Genomic DNA, 15,008 nt, shown 5'->3' with positions numbered 1-15,008 from the left:
GTTCAGGTGTTAGCTTCTTGGTTCTGCTGCTTCATTAGTCTTTTTGTTCCTGGGAACCAAAAAGTGGAAGGGAAATGACATAGCTTTCCAGTTAATGAAATGAGCAGAGGTCACATACCTCCCTGTGCTCACTTGAAGGTAGTTATGTACTATGAAGGATATCATGTGTGGGCTCAACTTCTGCTATTGCTATGTATTACCTCAGTGTATACATGAATGTGCCTATGGGCTAAAAAGGATGCACTTCATTGCAGCTCCAAGCCAAGTTCATTTTGGCTTAGCTCAGGCAATTGGATATCTGTCCACTGTCTGAGGATGCCCTCTGATACAGTTGGCAGGGCACCTAAGGTGACCCATTTTCCTGCTTAGGGACTAAGCCAGTTTGCTCAGATAGCAGCAGCAGAGGCTGTAGCAGCAAGTCAGATTTTCCTAGTTGAAGCACATGCAGTTAAGTAAAAACTAATGTAAAAGCAGCAATGAGGAACAAAATAGCTCAAAATACTATATTTCTCTTGAGAAATCCAGGCACCACTGCTCAGAAAAAGGTAACAATAGGCCCTGCCTCCCTGCTGCACTGACCTTCACAGGGTAGTGGATATTTGTCCCTTATATTTGTGGAATTTAGGTGACCTATGCTGGACTCCTGGCATTCTTCTGACAGAGAACCTTACAGCCTGTATCACGATAATCTAGCAACTTGAAATTTGAGGTGAACATTAATACTACAACTGACTTTGGTACTAACAAAGCAACAGGCCAGGTGCTGAACTATGGGTTTCATTTTCCATAGATGTAAAATCAGCAGGTTTTTTACAGCACCTTACTCTAGCTGCCCCCTTTCCTCTGTTTTGAGGGCTTTATATGTTCATTGATTGTATAAAGTCTTTTTCTTTCATTCCAGAAAGGTGGTGATGCTGAATTCAACCTTTTTGTTTCTCAGCTAGATGAGCTTATTACATAGCATAAACAATCATCAAGTACTCAGTTAATCAAATGAAACTTTATTTCTGTGAATTCTTATACCAACATCATGAAGTTTTTAGCTGAACAACTGATACACATGTACAGCTTAAGCAGCTCTGAATGGAAAATTACTGCTTACATCAACTTCAGAAGGTAAACTCTCAAAAATGCCACCAGCTTTTTGCTGTAGGTTGTTTTAAATACCCTGCTTCTCTTGAAGCTTCAATTTTTGTATTAAAAACTGCCACCATGAGCTTTAAAAAATGAAAGCAAAGACAAATCTAAGAAATAGATTGAAGTATTTCACTGAGGTGGAGTCTGTCCTCACCTTTTCATAACTATTAGAAATATGTACAAATATACTATTTATCTTAGCTAGACAACTTTGAAAAGAAGGGGAAGTCTAACAACTCTTAAAGCCTCATCCTCCTGCCTGAATCATTTAAACATTTGGTATAAATTCCTTTTAAAGTACTGGCAATTCAGAGTAGTGCTGCCCCTGTTGCACCAGTCAGTCAGGCTGTATTGGTGCAATAGACACTGAAGAATCTTCAGTCATGCCCTGCTTTAACTGCCTTTTCTCATGGTATATGAAAGGGAGATGAATTGTTCTTTCTGCACTTGGAGGCTGGAGGAGCAAGATTTTGTGGAACTGGAGCAACCACCTTCCATCAAAGAGGCTGTAATGATGCAAGGAATGAGCCAGTTTAAATGCACCCTGGCTCCACTGCAAGAGGCAGCAGGTATTGACAGGATTTCATCTATGCCTAAAGCTTGTTTCTATTTCTGGGATCTGAAAGGGAAACTGTAACATGCAAAACTAGGTTGTTCCAGCTCTGTCTCTGACAAATGTGGTTGCTGTGACAAGCTGCTAATCTCCATGTAGCTGTGATGATGTCAGTGAGTTAAAGGGCTCTGTCTGTGCCCCCCACTGCCCCCACACTGGTGGGCTGCAGTTAGAGCACCCAGGCAACATCTCTGTACAACTCAGGACAAGTTTGTGCTGTTCTAAGACCTGCATGACTTATTCCAGGATAAGGCAGTAGCTGCTTCTTACAAAGCAGAACATGCTTGTAGGAAGAGCATTCCACTTGAAGAACAAAAGGGGCATCTGGAAAGAGGTGTCACTGCCTCATTTTGGGTAGTACTGACTAACTGTATGTTTAATCAAATAACATGACCAAGCAGGCTGTGCCCTCCAGGCCTGAAGGCAATACAAGCTATCCAATCATATGAGCTCTTTCCACTCAGCTGAAGAGGCACAGCCAGTGGCAAGACTCCAGCCCCAGTAACACTGCTATGTCAGAGACCATGGTGTCAGTTAACAACTCATTTCTGGCTTTCTGTTCCTCTTCAGCTTCCTGTCCTTCCAGCATGTGGCCTTATTTATGCCAAGGTGATCTAAATGGGAGCCTGCACAAAGTTACAATTCCATACTCAGAGGCAGCAGCTATTTTCAGCAGTGTCCCTTACATTAAGTGGTGCTTAGCACACTCCAGCACTTCTTGAAAGGATTTAGGCAACAATGCAATGCAGTATAGCCTCCTTAATGTTGTTACTGTGCTTCTTTTATCAAAAATGTAGGCATATCTTGGGCTCTAAGTCTCATATAAGGTAACGGGTGAATGTTTCCTACTTTTATAAACCCATTCACTAGGACAGAGTATGTAAGTCAGACACCCTCTTCCATGACCTTAGCAAGTCACAGAGCAGCAGGGAGCCAGAGCAGAACAGGGGTGTAGCTGGAAAATGAAAGGTCTCCCTGGGTGTGGGGTATGTCCAAGTCATCTATACTCAACAAGATTAGACAAGAACTGATGTTATTTTGAGTCAGACATCAGCAGCAGCTGCAAAAGGTCACAATTGCAGCACAGTTGATGTAGACAACTCAGAACCTACTCTTGCATGTTACATTAAACCCCACAGGTCAATGTAAATATTTTTAGCACCAGTACAGGTCAGGAAAGACATTTATGACATGCAGTGTACCTTGTGCAGAATCTGTAAGAGGGAGATAGTTCTGCTTGTGCAATTCAAGCAACATATACACACCTCCATAAAATCACCTGATTTTAAAAGATTACAAATCTTAAACTGGAGTTGAGTTCCTAAAATTAGGTTGCTGATTTGGTTCTGCTCAGACCATCATGTGATCTATGTGTTTTTCATCATTTATTTAAATGACCCTTGAACAATCTTTTGTTCTTCATCTGCCAGGCAGTATCAGTAAGAATCTATTTGTTTCATCAGAAGTTTCCTGCTGTACTCGTAGGCAAGGAACAGCGCCCCGTTGGCCACAAATGCACGGATCATAGTTGGTGTTAGTCCAGAATACAAGGCAAGCACACCTAGAAATGAAACCAGAGCAGTTAGCCATTTATTGAAGTGGCTGTCTGCATCAACCTCTCTGCTCTTACCTGTGAAGGGTACTGAAGCAATGTTTCTGCTTAGAGGAGCATGAACACAGAGAGCTGAACTCACTGCTGTAGCTACTGATTGCAGTGGTACTGGATATTGATATGGGAGTATCTAATGTTGTAACAGGAGTTTAGCCATGTAAGGGCTTATGCTAGATGCTTATTTCAGGTATGACAAGTTCTTGGCCAGCTGAGATAACGTGACAGTGGTTTTACCACAGCTGGCAAGGGGGCAGCAAGACTATGTTAGAGCTGTGCCCTAGGTCAGACTCCAGTTCTGATGAGTATCCTACCTAGCAATGGGGCCAGGATTCATGTCTGCTGCCATGTATATTCTCTCATGTATATTCACTCTCTTCCAAAGTGCCTGACACAGGCCTTTTCCAGAGAGGAAATGCTGAGGTAGATGCCTCAAGTTGCCAGGCTGGATAGGGCTGTTTGATAAATCAATCCTCAACCATATATTAACTTCTAGAGGTGAAGAAAACTTCTGCATGGAACTTACCTAGTCCCTTCAGTTTTCATGTATAGATTTAGTCACAAGTAATAGAGCCCATTTCTTTATCTGCTTTTAATGCATAGTAAGCTTCTGTTAGGTTTAAGTGAATCATCTCCTGAACCAAGAGGCAGGGAAGATGAAGTAGGTCTCAGTTTCTAGATTCCAAGCTTTCCATACTACATGAGGTAGATATTCAGTTGGTCGGCTTGGATACTCACCCTCAGTTCTCACAAGAGTTACAAATGTTCCCATAAAGCCTGCCTGTTTTCCAGCCATTGAAAGAACCTGAATTCTAGATTTGACACAGTCCACAGGATACACAGCAATCCACAGACAGCTGCCTCCAAAACCTCCACTTAGTAACAAAGGGATGGGACCTAAAAGTTAAGAGATACATTTTTATACACCACAATATTCACTAACACAAATTTAATATTATTTCATCTACAGGATTCAAAGGGAACAGAGGAAGCTGCTTATGACAAAAGAGCAGTTGCTGTTCTCTCATTAACCTTTAAGTCAATTTCAAGACACTGGTAAATTGCAAGTCAACTAGAGACTCAAAGATTATAAAGAGTGCCTCTTAGATTACTGGCAGTGTTAAAAAAAAACTATAACTCAAAATTCAATTTTGATTCTATTAACTAAATTCACTTTTTTAACACTTGTAATCACTTTCCAAGGTTAATTGTGAAATGGTTTAGAGAAACATCATATAGTGTTGCTAATCATATATAGAGAATTTGGTAGAGTTATTTTGTAATCAGTCATTTCTTTCATGATGGACTCTGATTTTGTATTTCTGATCAGATGTTTGTAAACATTTTGTTACATGTCCAAAATGCACGCAGCTGAAATCCTGACTCCAAGCAAGACTGGTTCAGTTAACAGGAGACAGGCAGTCTTTATTCTGGCATCACCATGGTTTTTTCCCTTCTAATTTTCAATCTCAGTGTTCTCTTACTATCATTGTAACTACATCTAATGGTTAGCATGCAGTTCAGCATATACTTGAATACACTGTTCAAGAGAATGCAGCTAAATACTTCAAAATCACTCTGAATGGCAGCTGAAATGAAATAGTTCGGAGTTATGTTACACTGTGGGGTCAGATATTTCAGCAGTTTTGTAGTGTTAGTTCACTCTGTTATTTCTCTATTTATTATATATCCTGCTTCATTGGAAAATGGTCACTTCAATAATTTATTACTGTGTATATATAAGATGCAGCCCTCCAAATTTAGTATGCCTCATTTCCTTCATTTGGGTGTATTTTACAACATTATTAGTATATCTTCAGAGAAGATATGCCCCCCTTTATGTCTCCCATGACAGCATGCTAAAACCCACCTGTAAAAAGGCACCATACCTAATTCATCTTTTGATCTCCCAGAGGCAAAGAACGTCCGGCTCAGTTCATACCCTCCAAAGAAGAAGAAATAGCCTGGGACTTCCCGCAGCAAAGTGCTTGACAGGCCACGATAAAATCCAAGGGGACCATCCTTTTGGATAACACTCTTCACTACTGACCAAACTGTACTGAGAGAGGTTGGCCCAGTTAGTGATATTTATTAGCCAGATAATGAGAAGTTACAGACCAATAGGCAACGGCAGCAACAATTAATGGTGAGACCTATTGTGCAAACAATTGAATTAATGTAAGACTTAGAGCAAGATCCTGCTGGGAGCCCTTCACTGGCATCCAGCTTTACTAGCACTAGCACTAGGGTCAGCAGGCTGTGACCCTCCCAGCCACAGCTCTTCTCTGGTTAGCAATGCACTGTAAATGTGACACTGAGCTAATAGAGGATCTGAAGAAATAATGCACAAGGAAAGGTTTCAGGGATACTGAGCTGGGTGTATACTTACTTGTGTCCCTGGATTATCTTTCCTGACAACTGCATTTCATGCATGGCCTGTAGCCGGCACTTCACCAGCTCTGTGGGACAGAGGACAAGGGTGGCAAAGGCAGAGGCAAAGGAGCCTGCAGCAGCATTCTGTAGATCACTGCAAGAAAGAAACTGCAGAAGGTATTTGGGCACTGACCTTCAGTGCAGTGGAGGCACTGCACCAGCAATCAGCTTCCTGCACCTCTACCCTAAATACCATCAAGAAAAACTGGCAGTCTTGGGGGAAAGATTCTTAAGGGCAAAGGGCAGTTACTCAAACTAGAGGGAGGAAAAACCTAGCTCGTTCCATATTCTTATACAACTGAAAGACACCCTTTTGACACCAAAGAGATATGTTGCAACCTCTAACCTTTTAGCTGTACTTCAGTAATTGGAGCAGAGTAAAAGCCAGGAAGGGAAGATTTAATAGCATTTATGAAGATTTCCATAGACTTGTTTTACTGAGAAACTTTTGGTTACTTATTACTTCCCTAAAGATAATAGGAGCAATAATCACCTCATATAGATAGATGTCAGTATTTTCAAATTCACCTTACCAGTATTAAAGGTTTTCAGTGGAGGATGCTAGAAAACTGAAAGCAGGCACAATGGATCAGTGTAATCTTTGTATGGCTGTGCTGCTATGAATACAACCATGTGAATCAGAGACAGCACAAACATAAACCACGCCACCAAACAAGACAGCACTGTCATCTGCAGTGACTCGGTGTTCCAAAACTGGGGCTTATTTTGTGGTAATTTTACACATACCACAGATTCTGGGCTCCTAAACTGCCAGGACTCAAAAGGCTGGTACTTGAGGGCAACACTGCTTTATGATGCATTTTAAACAGGTGCATTTCTACAGACACTGGTGTTTTGGACAGGAGCTGCATAATAGCATAGAAGTGGCACTTCTCTGGGGAGTCAGCATAGTTGAGACTGATCTCACTGCAGCAGAGAAATTCTTTCCATCCAAGGGAGATACTTGCCTTGTGCCCAGCAGTGTGATATATTTATAGGATCAGAGATTAAAGCTACAACTTTTCACCTTGAAGCATCACAAAACTCAAGTTATGACATGAAGCAAAGCTCATGACATTCAGATATAGCATTAATGAGAACTTTCAAAGTGGAATATATCAGTAACTGCCTACAGAGCAGCAAATGGAATTTAGCACTTCTCTTTTCAATTTGTTGTCTCACTTTAGACTTTATGATGAAATCTATTGGTTGAACTAAGCATATATTAAAAGATAAACAGAATTCAGCATTTCTCTTTTCATTTCTTTTTTTGACTTGTGCATCAGTGATAGGTATTCCTTTAACTGAAAAATGTTTTATAGTTTGTTCTTTTCTGAAGGTGTAACAGTACAGTAACAATGGGTGGGGATGTCCTGGACATCATCAGGACCCTGCTGAAGATCATGTCAATACAATTCTCTCTTGCATGTGCCTCATAAGGTGCCCCCACAATGATCCAGATGAAGAGAATAAGGAAACAACACCAAGGGACAATCTTTCAAGTAAAACTTAAATTCTTTAATGTTTTGTCCTAGAACAACTCTGCAGTCACACTATTTAACCTTGAATCAACAAGGCATTAAAGAGCCATCTTGGGTCTGAAAAGCACCATTACCTGACCAAGGAAATAATTGTCATATGCCAAAGGTGCTTGCTATTGCTACATACTCACATTCCCATTCCGTATCCAACTCCAAAGACACCAATATACTGTTGCAAAGTTTCATGCACTACCTTCCCTACATCCAGCATGACCATGGTGCCTCAGTCACTTGAGATGATCCCAGGACATCTGCACATCTGCAGTCTACCTCCCAGCATGATCACAAAGACAGTGAAGAAGTGAAACATATTGCTGGTAGGCCTACCTCCTACATTTTAATGGGTAGGAAAAGGTAAGGGGTTTGTAGGGTTAGTAAGCTTTTGAACCTTAAAGAAATACATTTTTTAAAGCAAGACAATATTAGGAAAGTACCCTTCTCCCTTAGTATGCCTCCTTGTAAGAAAAGCCACTACCTCCCCTGAAAATCAGAACAACCTAGATATTAAAGGAATACAAACTTTCTGGTGTTGAATTGCTCCATCCTGTTGGTAAAAATGTTCCAGGTCTTGAATACTGCAGTTAAGCTGTGATCATCTAAAGCAGCCAGCTGCAGTGACTGGTTAGTAGACAGCTCTGTGATATTAGACACTATATTGTCACACTAAGGCCTATATTCCAAAATTTACTACACTGTAACTGTCAGAGGAGAGCCTGGGACCTCACTTGCACTGGACAGTAGAGTACTGGCAAATAGCAATTACCTGAAATTTTATAATACAAACCAGATATTTATTACTAACCTGAGCTTTGTTTTTCTGTCTACTCCAACAATTCTTCTCACAATTTGTTGGCAAAATCCATAGCACATGAACAGAACAGAGTTTTCTGCAATGTTGGCTACAAGTGCTGGTGAGGTTCCCTTGTAGAAGCCTCGAAATCCCACTTGCTTATAGGTTTTGACAAAACAGTCAACAAGTCCTTTGTACATGTTGGGGAACGTCTGCATCTTCACCTTTGCAGTGTCAAAGGGCTGGCCAGTCACCACACAGGCTGTCCCACCTAGGCAAGCAGTGGAAGTTAAAAATGGCTGAAGGTTATCACAACTGCAACACCTATGCTGGAGCACCAGTATTAAGAAAATCACACAGAAAGCAAAGATGAATTAATTCCCTGTAGGAAACGACAAGTGCACTGATTTTAGCACAATGGCGTCAATTGTCACTGGTGAATTTAGTTACCTTAAGAAAAAAAATTCAGGCAAAGGAGCAGTAACATTACGATTCTCATTAAATATTTTTTTAATCTCATGAAAAGCAAGCATCTGAATGAATCAGCTCACTTTTACAAACTTGTACTGAATTAGAGATATTGTTCTGCAATCAAGTCACTTGTGTCAATGAGTTAAATAGCATTTTCCTTTGCCCATTAATGCAGTGGTTCAGAATGCAGTGGTCTGATTTTACATTCCAATAACAAAAAAAAAATCTCAACCCTGAAAGATTAGTAATCAAGTGATTCCTCCAGGACAAGAGGAGCACTGCTGAGAGTGCTAAACTGATCATACATAATAAATTGATAACCAAACACTCAGACCCTTTACTTCAAAACTCCAGGTGGCTGTTAAGCACATTTCTTTCCAGAGACTGGAAGTGTCAAGTGTGAGCTGAAAAAGGGCAAAAGGGCAAAGTTTCTCAACACGTTATCTTTTCCAAACTGAACTGCAAGGTCAATACCCTGAAAACTTGTGTGATATTTCCTTCAATGTCGTCAATAACCATTTTGCTCACAGGGCAGTGTTCTTCTGCTGATCTAACTCAGTTCTGTAGTCTGCAGGAAGAGCTGATGTTACACTTTTCCAGTAAGAAACAGTGTGCAGCGATAGCAATCTATTAGAAGCAGATACTTGACAGGAAACACATGAAAGGTGTACCTTATATAGGGTTCATGGTTTTGTTTTGTAGCAAGAGAGAACTTTACTAAAAGAGAAGCTGATCTTTAACCAAAGCACAATTGACATGCACATACCTTAAATTATCTGTAAATACAGATAGGAAAGCAACTGAAACAGAAACAAATTAGTACATCAAAACAAGATTAGTTATTTTTCTTTTAAGTGGGGAGAAGAGTATTTGTTTAGCCAGTGTTATTAGCGGTCCATTTTACTCTTTGCAAACACATTTGTATAACATTGTTCTTGCTTCTCTGCAAAGAGGTACTCCAGGCCTTTGAGAAAACTCAGCATCTAGCTGCCATAAAACCTCCTTCCCAACCAGATCTATCATTAAGACCTTCAGAGCAAATCATGCAAGGAAGCACGAAGAGTTTCCTGCTCTGGAAGGATATCCAAGGAGAAAAGTAGCTGGCTCAGACCAGTAACACCCATGTAAGGTTCAAATAAAGAAAACAGAGCTGGGAAGGCTCAGCCAGTGTTATTTGCAGGGAAGTGAGGTAGATATTGTCTACTGGACAAATGCTAGGTTCCTATAATAAAATAATGTTGGAAGATGTCCAGGGAAACCAGGAATGTTCTTGGAAATGTAAAGCTGAAAAATTTGGATTTGACAGAATGGCTGTTCCAAAAAGGCTGTTAATGGAGTTGGCTCAAAAAGCCTAGTAAATGGCAACAATGAATTTTGTAAGCCTTAAGATAAAGACTAAGAGTCCTAGTTATTATCTGAGATATTAAGAAAAAAAATTTTTCCAGCCAGCAGTAAAGAGTCACAAAAAACCCAACCCAACTACAAAATTAAAACAAACCAGAAACCCAAAAAGTCAAATCTGTTTGAACTTTCAGACCAGTGTGGTCCTAATAATGTGGCAGTGGTGGGGAAAAGAGTCCTACTGAATCAAAGCAGGTATTAGAGGTTGCTTGGATCCTAGGTGAAGGACTGTGACCACAGACATCCAAATGACTTCTTTATTCTTTCCCAGAATTTGCTTGCCTCGATATGTCATTACTTATCAGCTAGTCAAGACTGTATCTGGAGAGGAAGGTAAAACCAGGTTATGCATTTTCTGGAAGAACAAGCTGTTTGCTTACTTAATAACATTTTCTAAAGAGTGCAGAGATTGCCACACTGGACTTGTGCTGTTACCCCTTTCTCATTGCACTATTAACCTCCACAGACAAATAACTGCAAATAACTACCATTGAATGCACTTAACACCATTAATACTGCCATATTCACAGCATTAACATTGCCATGAGAGGACTGACTGCAATATTTATTGTATGGGAAAGAAAAAAAGATCACTAACATTGTCTAAACTAGTTACAAAAGTAAATTAGACAAATCTTCCACCTTTTCCATAGAACCACTGTTAGGTTAGAAATGTCAAAAAGACCCCTTTTCCCTGGCAGAGTTCAAAATTGCATCCCTGAGCCACAGACATTACCAACATGGCAATATCAGTGAGAAAGTGCAACCATTTCCACACAACCGGTCCAGCAAAATTTGACAGCACAGAGCAGACTGAAGTGGAAGTCAGTTATGCAAATTCATCATCAGTTCTACTACTGAGCTTCACAGGTTTTAGAGATTCACACCAGGATGTTGTCTGAGCCAGAAACCCTTCAGGCAGCCTTTTGTCCCTTTCACTTAGGGACGGTTCCTGTGACAAAAGCAGCACCTCAATCAACCACACACTGAATTCCTTGCAAAACCCTGCTGATACTCTGACTGATTCATAAACTCATGTAAGCAGCACTTAAACCTCCTTATAGAAAATGATTAGTCTGAGAAAAGTGTTATGTCTTCTTCACTGTGTGGCAGGGGTTTCACCAGGGAGGAGCAATAGTGATACAGTTACAGCACTGGCTGAGGTCACTGCTTCTCCTTATACCCTTAAACCACAGAAGGTAAGGCTTTTTATAGCAACTGCAAACTGCTTTTATATTTGTCAAAGGCATTAAACCTGTCTCAGAAGTTTTGTGCAGTTAAGCATTACCTGCAGCACCTGCTGTGAGGTCAATAGCAGCCTGAACAGCAGAGTTGATCCTCATGCTTCACACTTGTTTATCAATTATTTCAGGGCAAAGTCTCCCGTTTCCTCTTAGGTATGGAGATATTTGTTTCCTGAGGGAAGAGAAAGATGAAACATACAGAGTTTACAATAACTTGACCGGCAAAAGCATTACAGGAATGCCCTCAGATCCACTCTTCCATTTAGAGACAGAAAATGGTTGTGCTCATGAACGAGACTTAGCATTCTTGTATTTTGACTGATTTTACTGCATTGGGCAGATCTCCTGGAGTATCACTGCCTAGCTTCAGCTTACTTGGGCTTTCCAGCTTCTTATCTCCCTGGATCTCTCAAATCAAAGCTAAAGAGTGCATCCAGGGAACAGTGCTGAAGGTTACTTTTATATTGATTATAGAGGCATAGTCTTCCCTCAGGTGTCTAAGGCTGGAATATTTCATGCTTGTCTCACCTCCTCACCTATAAAGCATCTGCTCTCCTCGTGGTGAAGAACAGCTAAGAAAACTCTACCCATGATGATACACTGGGTGGCTTTCAGAGGAGGAGTAGAAAGGGAATGAACATAAGCATCTTGAATTGTGTCTGGCTGTCATGTTCCTAGTGCAAGTCCCCCCCACAACAGAATATTATAAATAAGAATTACACCTCATCTCTCAGGAAGGCAGCTGGAAAGCAGAAATACAAATGTGACACTTTGAAATAAAACATTCAAATGAATTCAGTTCTCAAGTTTTCATCAAGATACTTTCACTGGGCAGGCAGTTAAAACAAGCTTATTTATCTGGGGTAAAATAACTCAGCCAAAGAGCTCCCACTGTTTCAGAACCGTGCTGCTGTCTGGCAGTGCTGTCAGAAAGCTGTATGAGTCTTAATACCCACACAAATACACATGTGAATTAGTGCCTCACTGGCTTTTAAGCCTGTCTTCAAGCACAGTACATCAGTAAACAGAACAATTTTCACTCCTCTACCTACTGTAATGCTTCTTTTGAAGCCTGTTACCTCCCAAAATGTATTTTGGCATAATTTGAATGGGAAACATAATTCCCAGTAGGCTACCTTGAAAGAATCATAGAAAGATACATTGTATAAACTACATCCTTCATACAAGAAACATAGACACTTGGATACAACCAAGGCTTTCAGAAAGCCTGTATCTAAACAGATTTTTTTATTCTTGAACATTAGAAAAATACACCAGAAGGCCAAATACTGTCACTCAGTGACTTTACCCATCCAATCTGTTACATAAATCTAAGGGAGCTTAAAACAAAATAAAACATGGCTCTTGCAATAAATGGCACTAACACAAGTAATTTCACAATTGTGGCTTCAGATTTGAACTGTTTTGTTACTGACAGCATGGCACACCACTTGTTACTTCAACATGGAGTCTCCAAGGCCAAATTATGCTTGGTTATCCTATATATCTCATTAGTGTTCACACTGCACTCTGAGTTTTGCTCCTTATTTAGGGGAGAAAAAAGCAAATCATCGAGACAGACTTTGAATGAAAGGAATTACTCGAGAGCAACAATTTCCTGTGTTCAGTAAAATGTACACTGCTTTCATCATGCTGAGTGCTTATCGATTTGTGCCAGTCCTCAAAGGGAGCATATGCCAGATCACCCACAGAAAACTTGGCAGCAGAAGGAAAAAAGTATATGCCTATAAAAATATTTATATATTTTAATATTTAAGAGACAAGGAAGTTTAGTCGTCTGATCCATATCAGCCCAGTGCCACTTTCAGAAGATTGAAGTCTTAGTCAAAACTAAATTAGTATTATATCAGTACATACCTTTTTTCCTGTTTGTAATAATACTACTATATTAAAAGCTGAATCTAGGTAGAACGAGGCGGCAACTGCTCTGTGACTTCCAAAGCAAATCCAAACCTCAGACCTGGAAATACAGAAGCATTGGTTAGTGTAACAGGTCCTGCAGAGTCCGGATGTTATTTCAGCCCCAGATGTTTCTCCCTGCCCGTGCAGTCCCCAAAGACCGAGATGCACGCAGAGGGCAGCGCTGCTCCTTGCAGGAGCCGCGTGGGCAGGCCGTAGCTGCGCTCCCCAAGGTCACAGCAGGCCGGCCCGGGGCGGCAGCAGCGGCAGGGCAGCAGCGGCAGGGCAGCCGCTGTCACACGTGCTGCCGGCGGCAGGCACAAAGCGCCGGCTCCAGCCCTCCTCAGGGGGAAGGCTGAGCACCCCCGCTCCGCCAGCACCGCCCGTTCGGAGCAGGAAGCCCCGGCCTGCGTTCGGCGGAGGCCCGCGCTGGCAAAGCCCGCCCGCCCCCGGCCCGCCGCCTCTCCCGGGCGGCCGCACCGCAGCCGCGGCTTCCCGGGGGCCGCGCATCCCGAGCCCGCCGCGCATCCCGGCCTGTGCGCGGGAACCTCCGGCCGGCCCCACCGCCCCCGCCCCGCCGGCCCCCGCCCGCTGCCCCCGCTCACCGGAGCCGCCGCCGCCCGAGCGGCCCCGTCGCCTGTGCCCCGAAAGAGGCGGCGATGGAGGCGGCGCGGCCCCGCCGCGGCCCCAGGGAAGGCGAGGGCCGGGCAGGCGGCGGGGGGGCGGCGGGGCTGGGCTCTGTTTAAGCTGGGGCTGGGCCGTGTTTCAGCTTACTGAACAGGATGCAACCGAATTTATGAATTAAAACCAATTTTTTTTTTTTAATTTTCTTGGGGTTTTTTAAGATACATGTTTGTTTGTTTTTCTTCCAGTTGGGTGATTTTGTTGTTGGGGTTTCTTTGTTTTATTTTAAAGGATTTGTTTAGGAATTGTGTATCCTGAATCAGCAACAGTTTGTGTATACAGAGGAACTGCTCTGAGTCCCAAGACACTCTCCTAAGCTCTCACTTTGTGATCCTGGCTTTTCGGGACTTTGAGGTGGCATACAATGACCTAAGCTACTATGTCAAGGGCTAATACTGCTTTTCTCAGATGAAACTACACAGCACTTTCTTTTTTTCCTTTTGATTTTCCCCCTTTTGATTTGCAGTTACCTGAAGTGCTTGCAGTAAGGCTTATCAGGAACAATGTCTGGTTGAAAGCAGTAGGGCACTGTACAGTGTGTGGCAAGGTAAAGGAACAGCAGCCATAATGTGTACCAGTGATCAGTCATATTTGAGATGCTCTGCCAGACCAGGCAGTGTTTCTGGAAAGCACAATAATCCCTGTTGAGCTGCACATGTGTTTGCATGGGTTGAGACACGCAGACCTACATATTTCATCTTAGATCCATGGTTTTTTCCACCAAATAAAACCGATGGCTCCTACTTTCACAGCACAAATCAAGGAAAAAACAGCATAAACAAAAATGTAAACTTTAATGAATTTTTTCTTCCATCACTTTTAATTAATTACAGGGTGCAGATTTTATTTTTTCCATATGTTTATGTAACATATTGGTTGGAAGGGAGCTTAAAGACCATCTAGTTCCGAACCCCCTGCCATGGGCAGGGACACCTTTCACTAGACTGAATTTCTCAGTTTCACCCAACCCGCCCTTGAACTCTTCCAGGCATGGGGCATCCACAACTTCTCTGGGCAACCTGCTCCAGTGCCTCACCACCCTCACAGTGACAAATTTCTTTCTAAAAACTAATCTAAACCTAATCTTACTTTGAAGCCACTCTCAAGCTCTCTTGTTTGCTCTCTACAGGTACTGGAAGGCTGCATTTTGGTCACCCTGAAGCCT

The 15,008-nt window shown here is 42.0% G+C and overlaps 1 protein-coding gene across 2 annotated transcripts; it reads right to left on the bottom strand.

The window, feature by feature from the left end:
* Nucleotides 1-3,118: 3,118 nt before the first annotated feature.
* On the bottom strand, nt 3,119-13,846 carry SLC25A15 (solute carrier family 25 member 15). Of its 2 annotated transcripts, XM_059491947.1 has the most exons (8): nt 13,765-13,846; nt 13,118-13,220; nt 11,284-11,411; nt 8,136-8,394; nt 5,749-5,886; nt 5,249-5,418; nt 4,098-4,256; nt 3,119-3,311 (listed from the first exon to the last, which is right to left on the bottom strand). In XM_059491947.1, exons 3-8 carry the CDS (start codon nt 11,336-11,338, stop codon nt 3,187-3,189), a joined length of 906 nt encoding a protein of 301 aa, XP_059347930.1. In that variant the 5' UTR covers nt 11,339-11,411; nt 13,118-13,220; nt 13,765-13,846; the 3' UTR covers nt 3,119-3,186. The 2 variants fall into 2 exon arrangements, with proteins under 2 accessions (XP_059347930.1, XP_059347938.1); XM_059491955.1 differs by lacking the exon at nt 13,765-13,846 and having other exon boundaries at nt 13,118-13,344.
* Between the last annotated feature and the right edge of the window lie 1,162 nt (nt 13,847-15,008).

The sequence above is a fragment of the Ammospiza nelsoni genome, chromosome 2 (genome assembly GCF_027579445.1).
Source record: "Ammospiza nelsoni isolate bAmmNel1 chromosome 2, bAmmNel1.pri, whole genome shotgun sequence".
NCBI classification, from domain to species: Eukaryota; Metazoa; Chordata; class Aves; order Passeriformes; family Passerellidae; genus Ammospiza; species Ammospiza nelsoni.
This window is presented reverse-complemented; position numbering and strand designations above follow the sequence as displayed.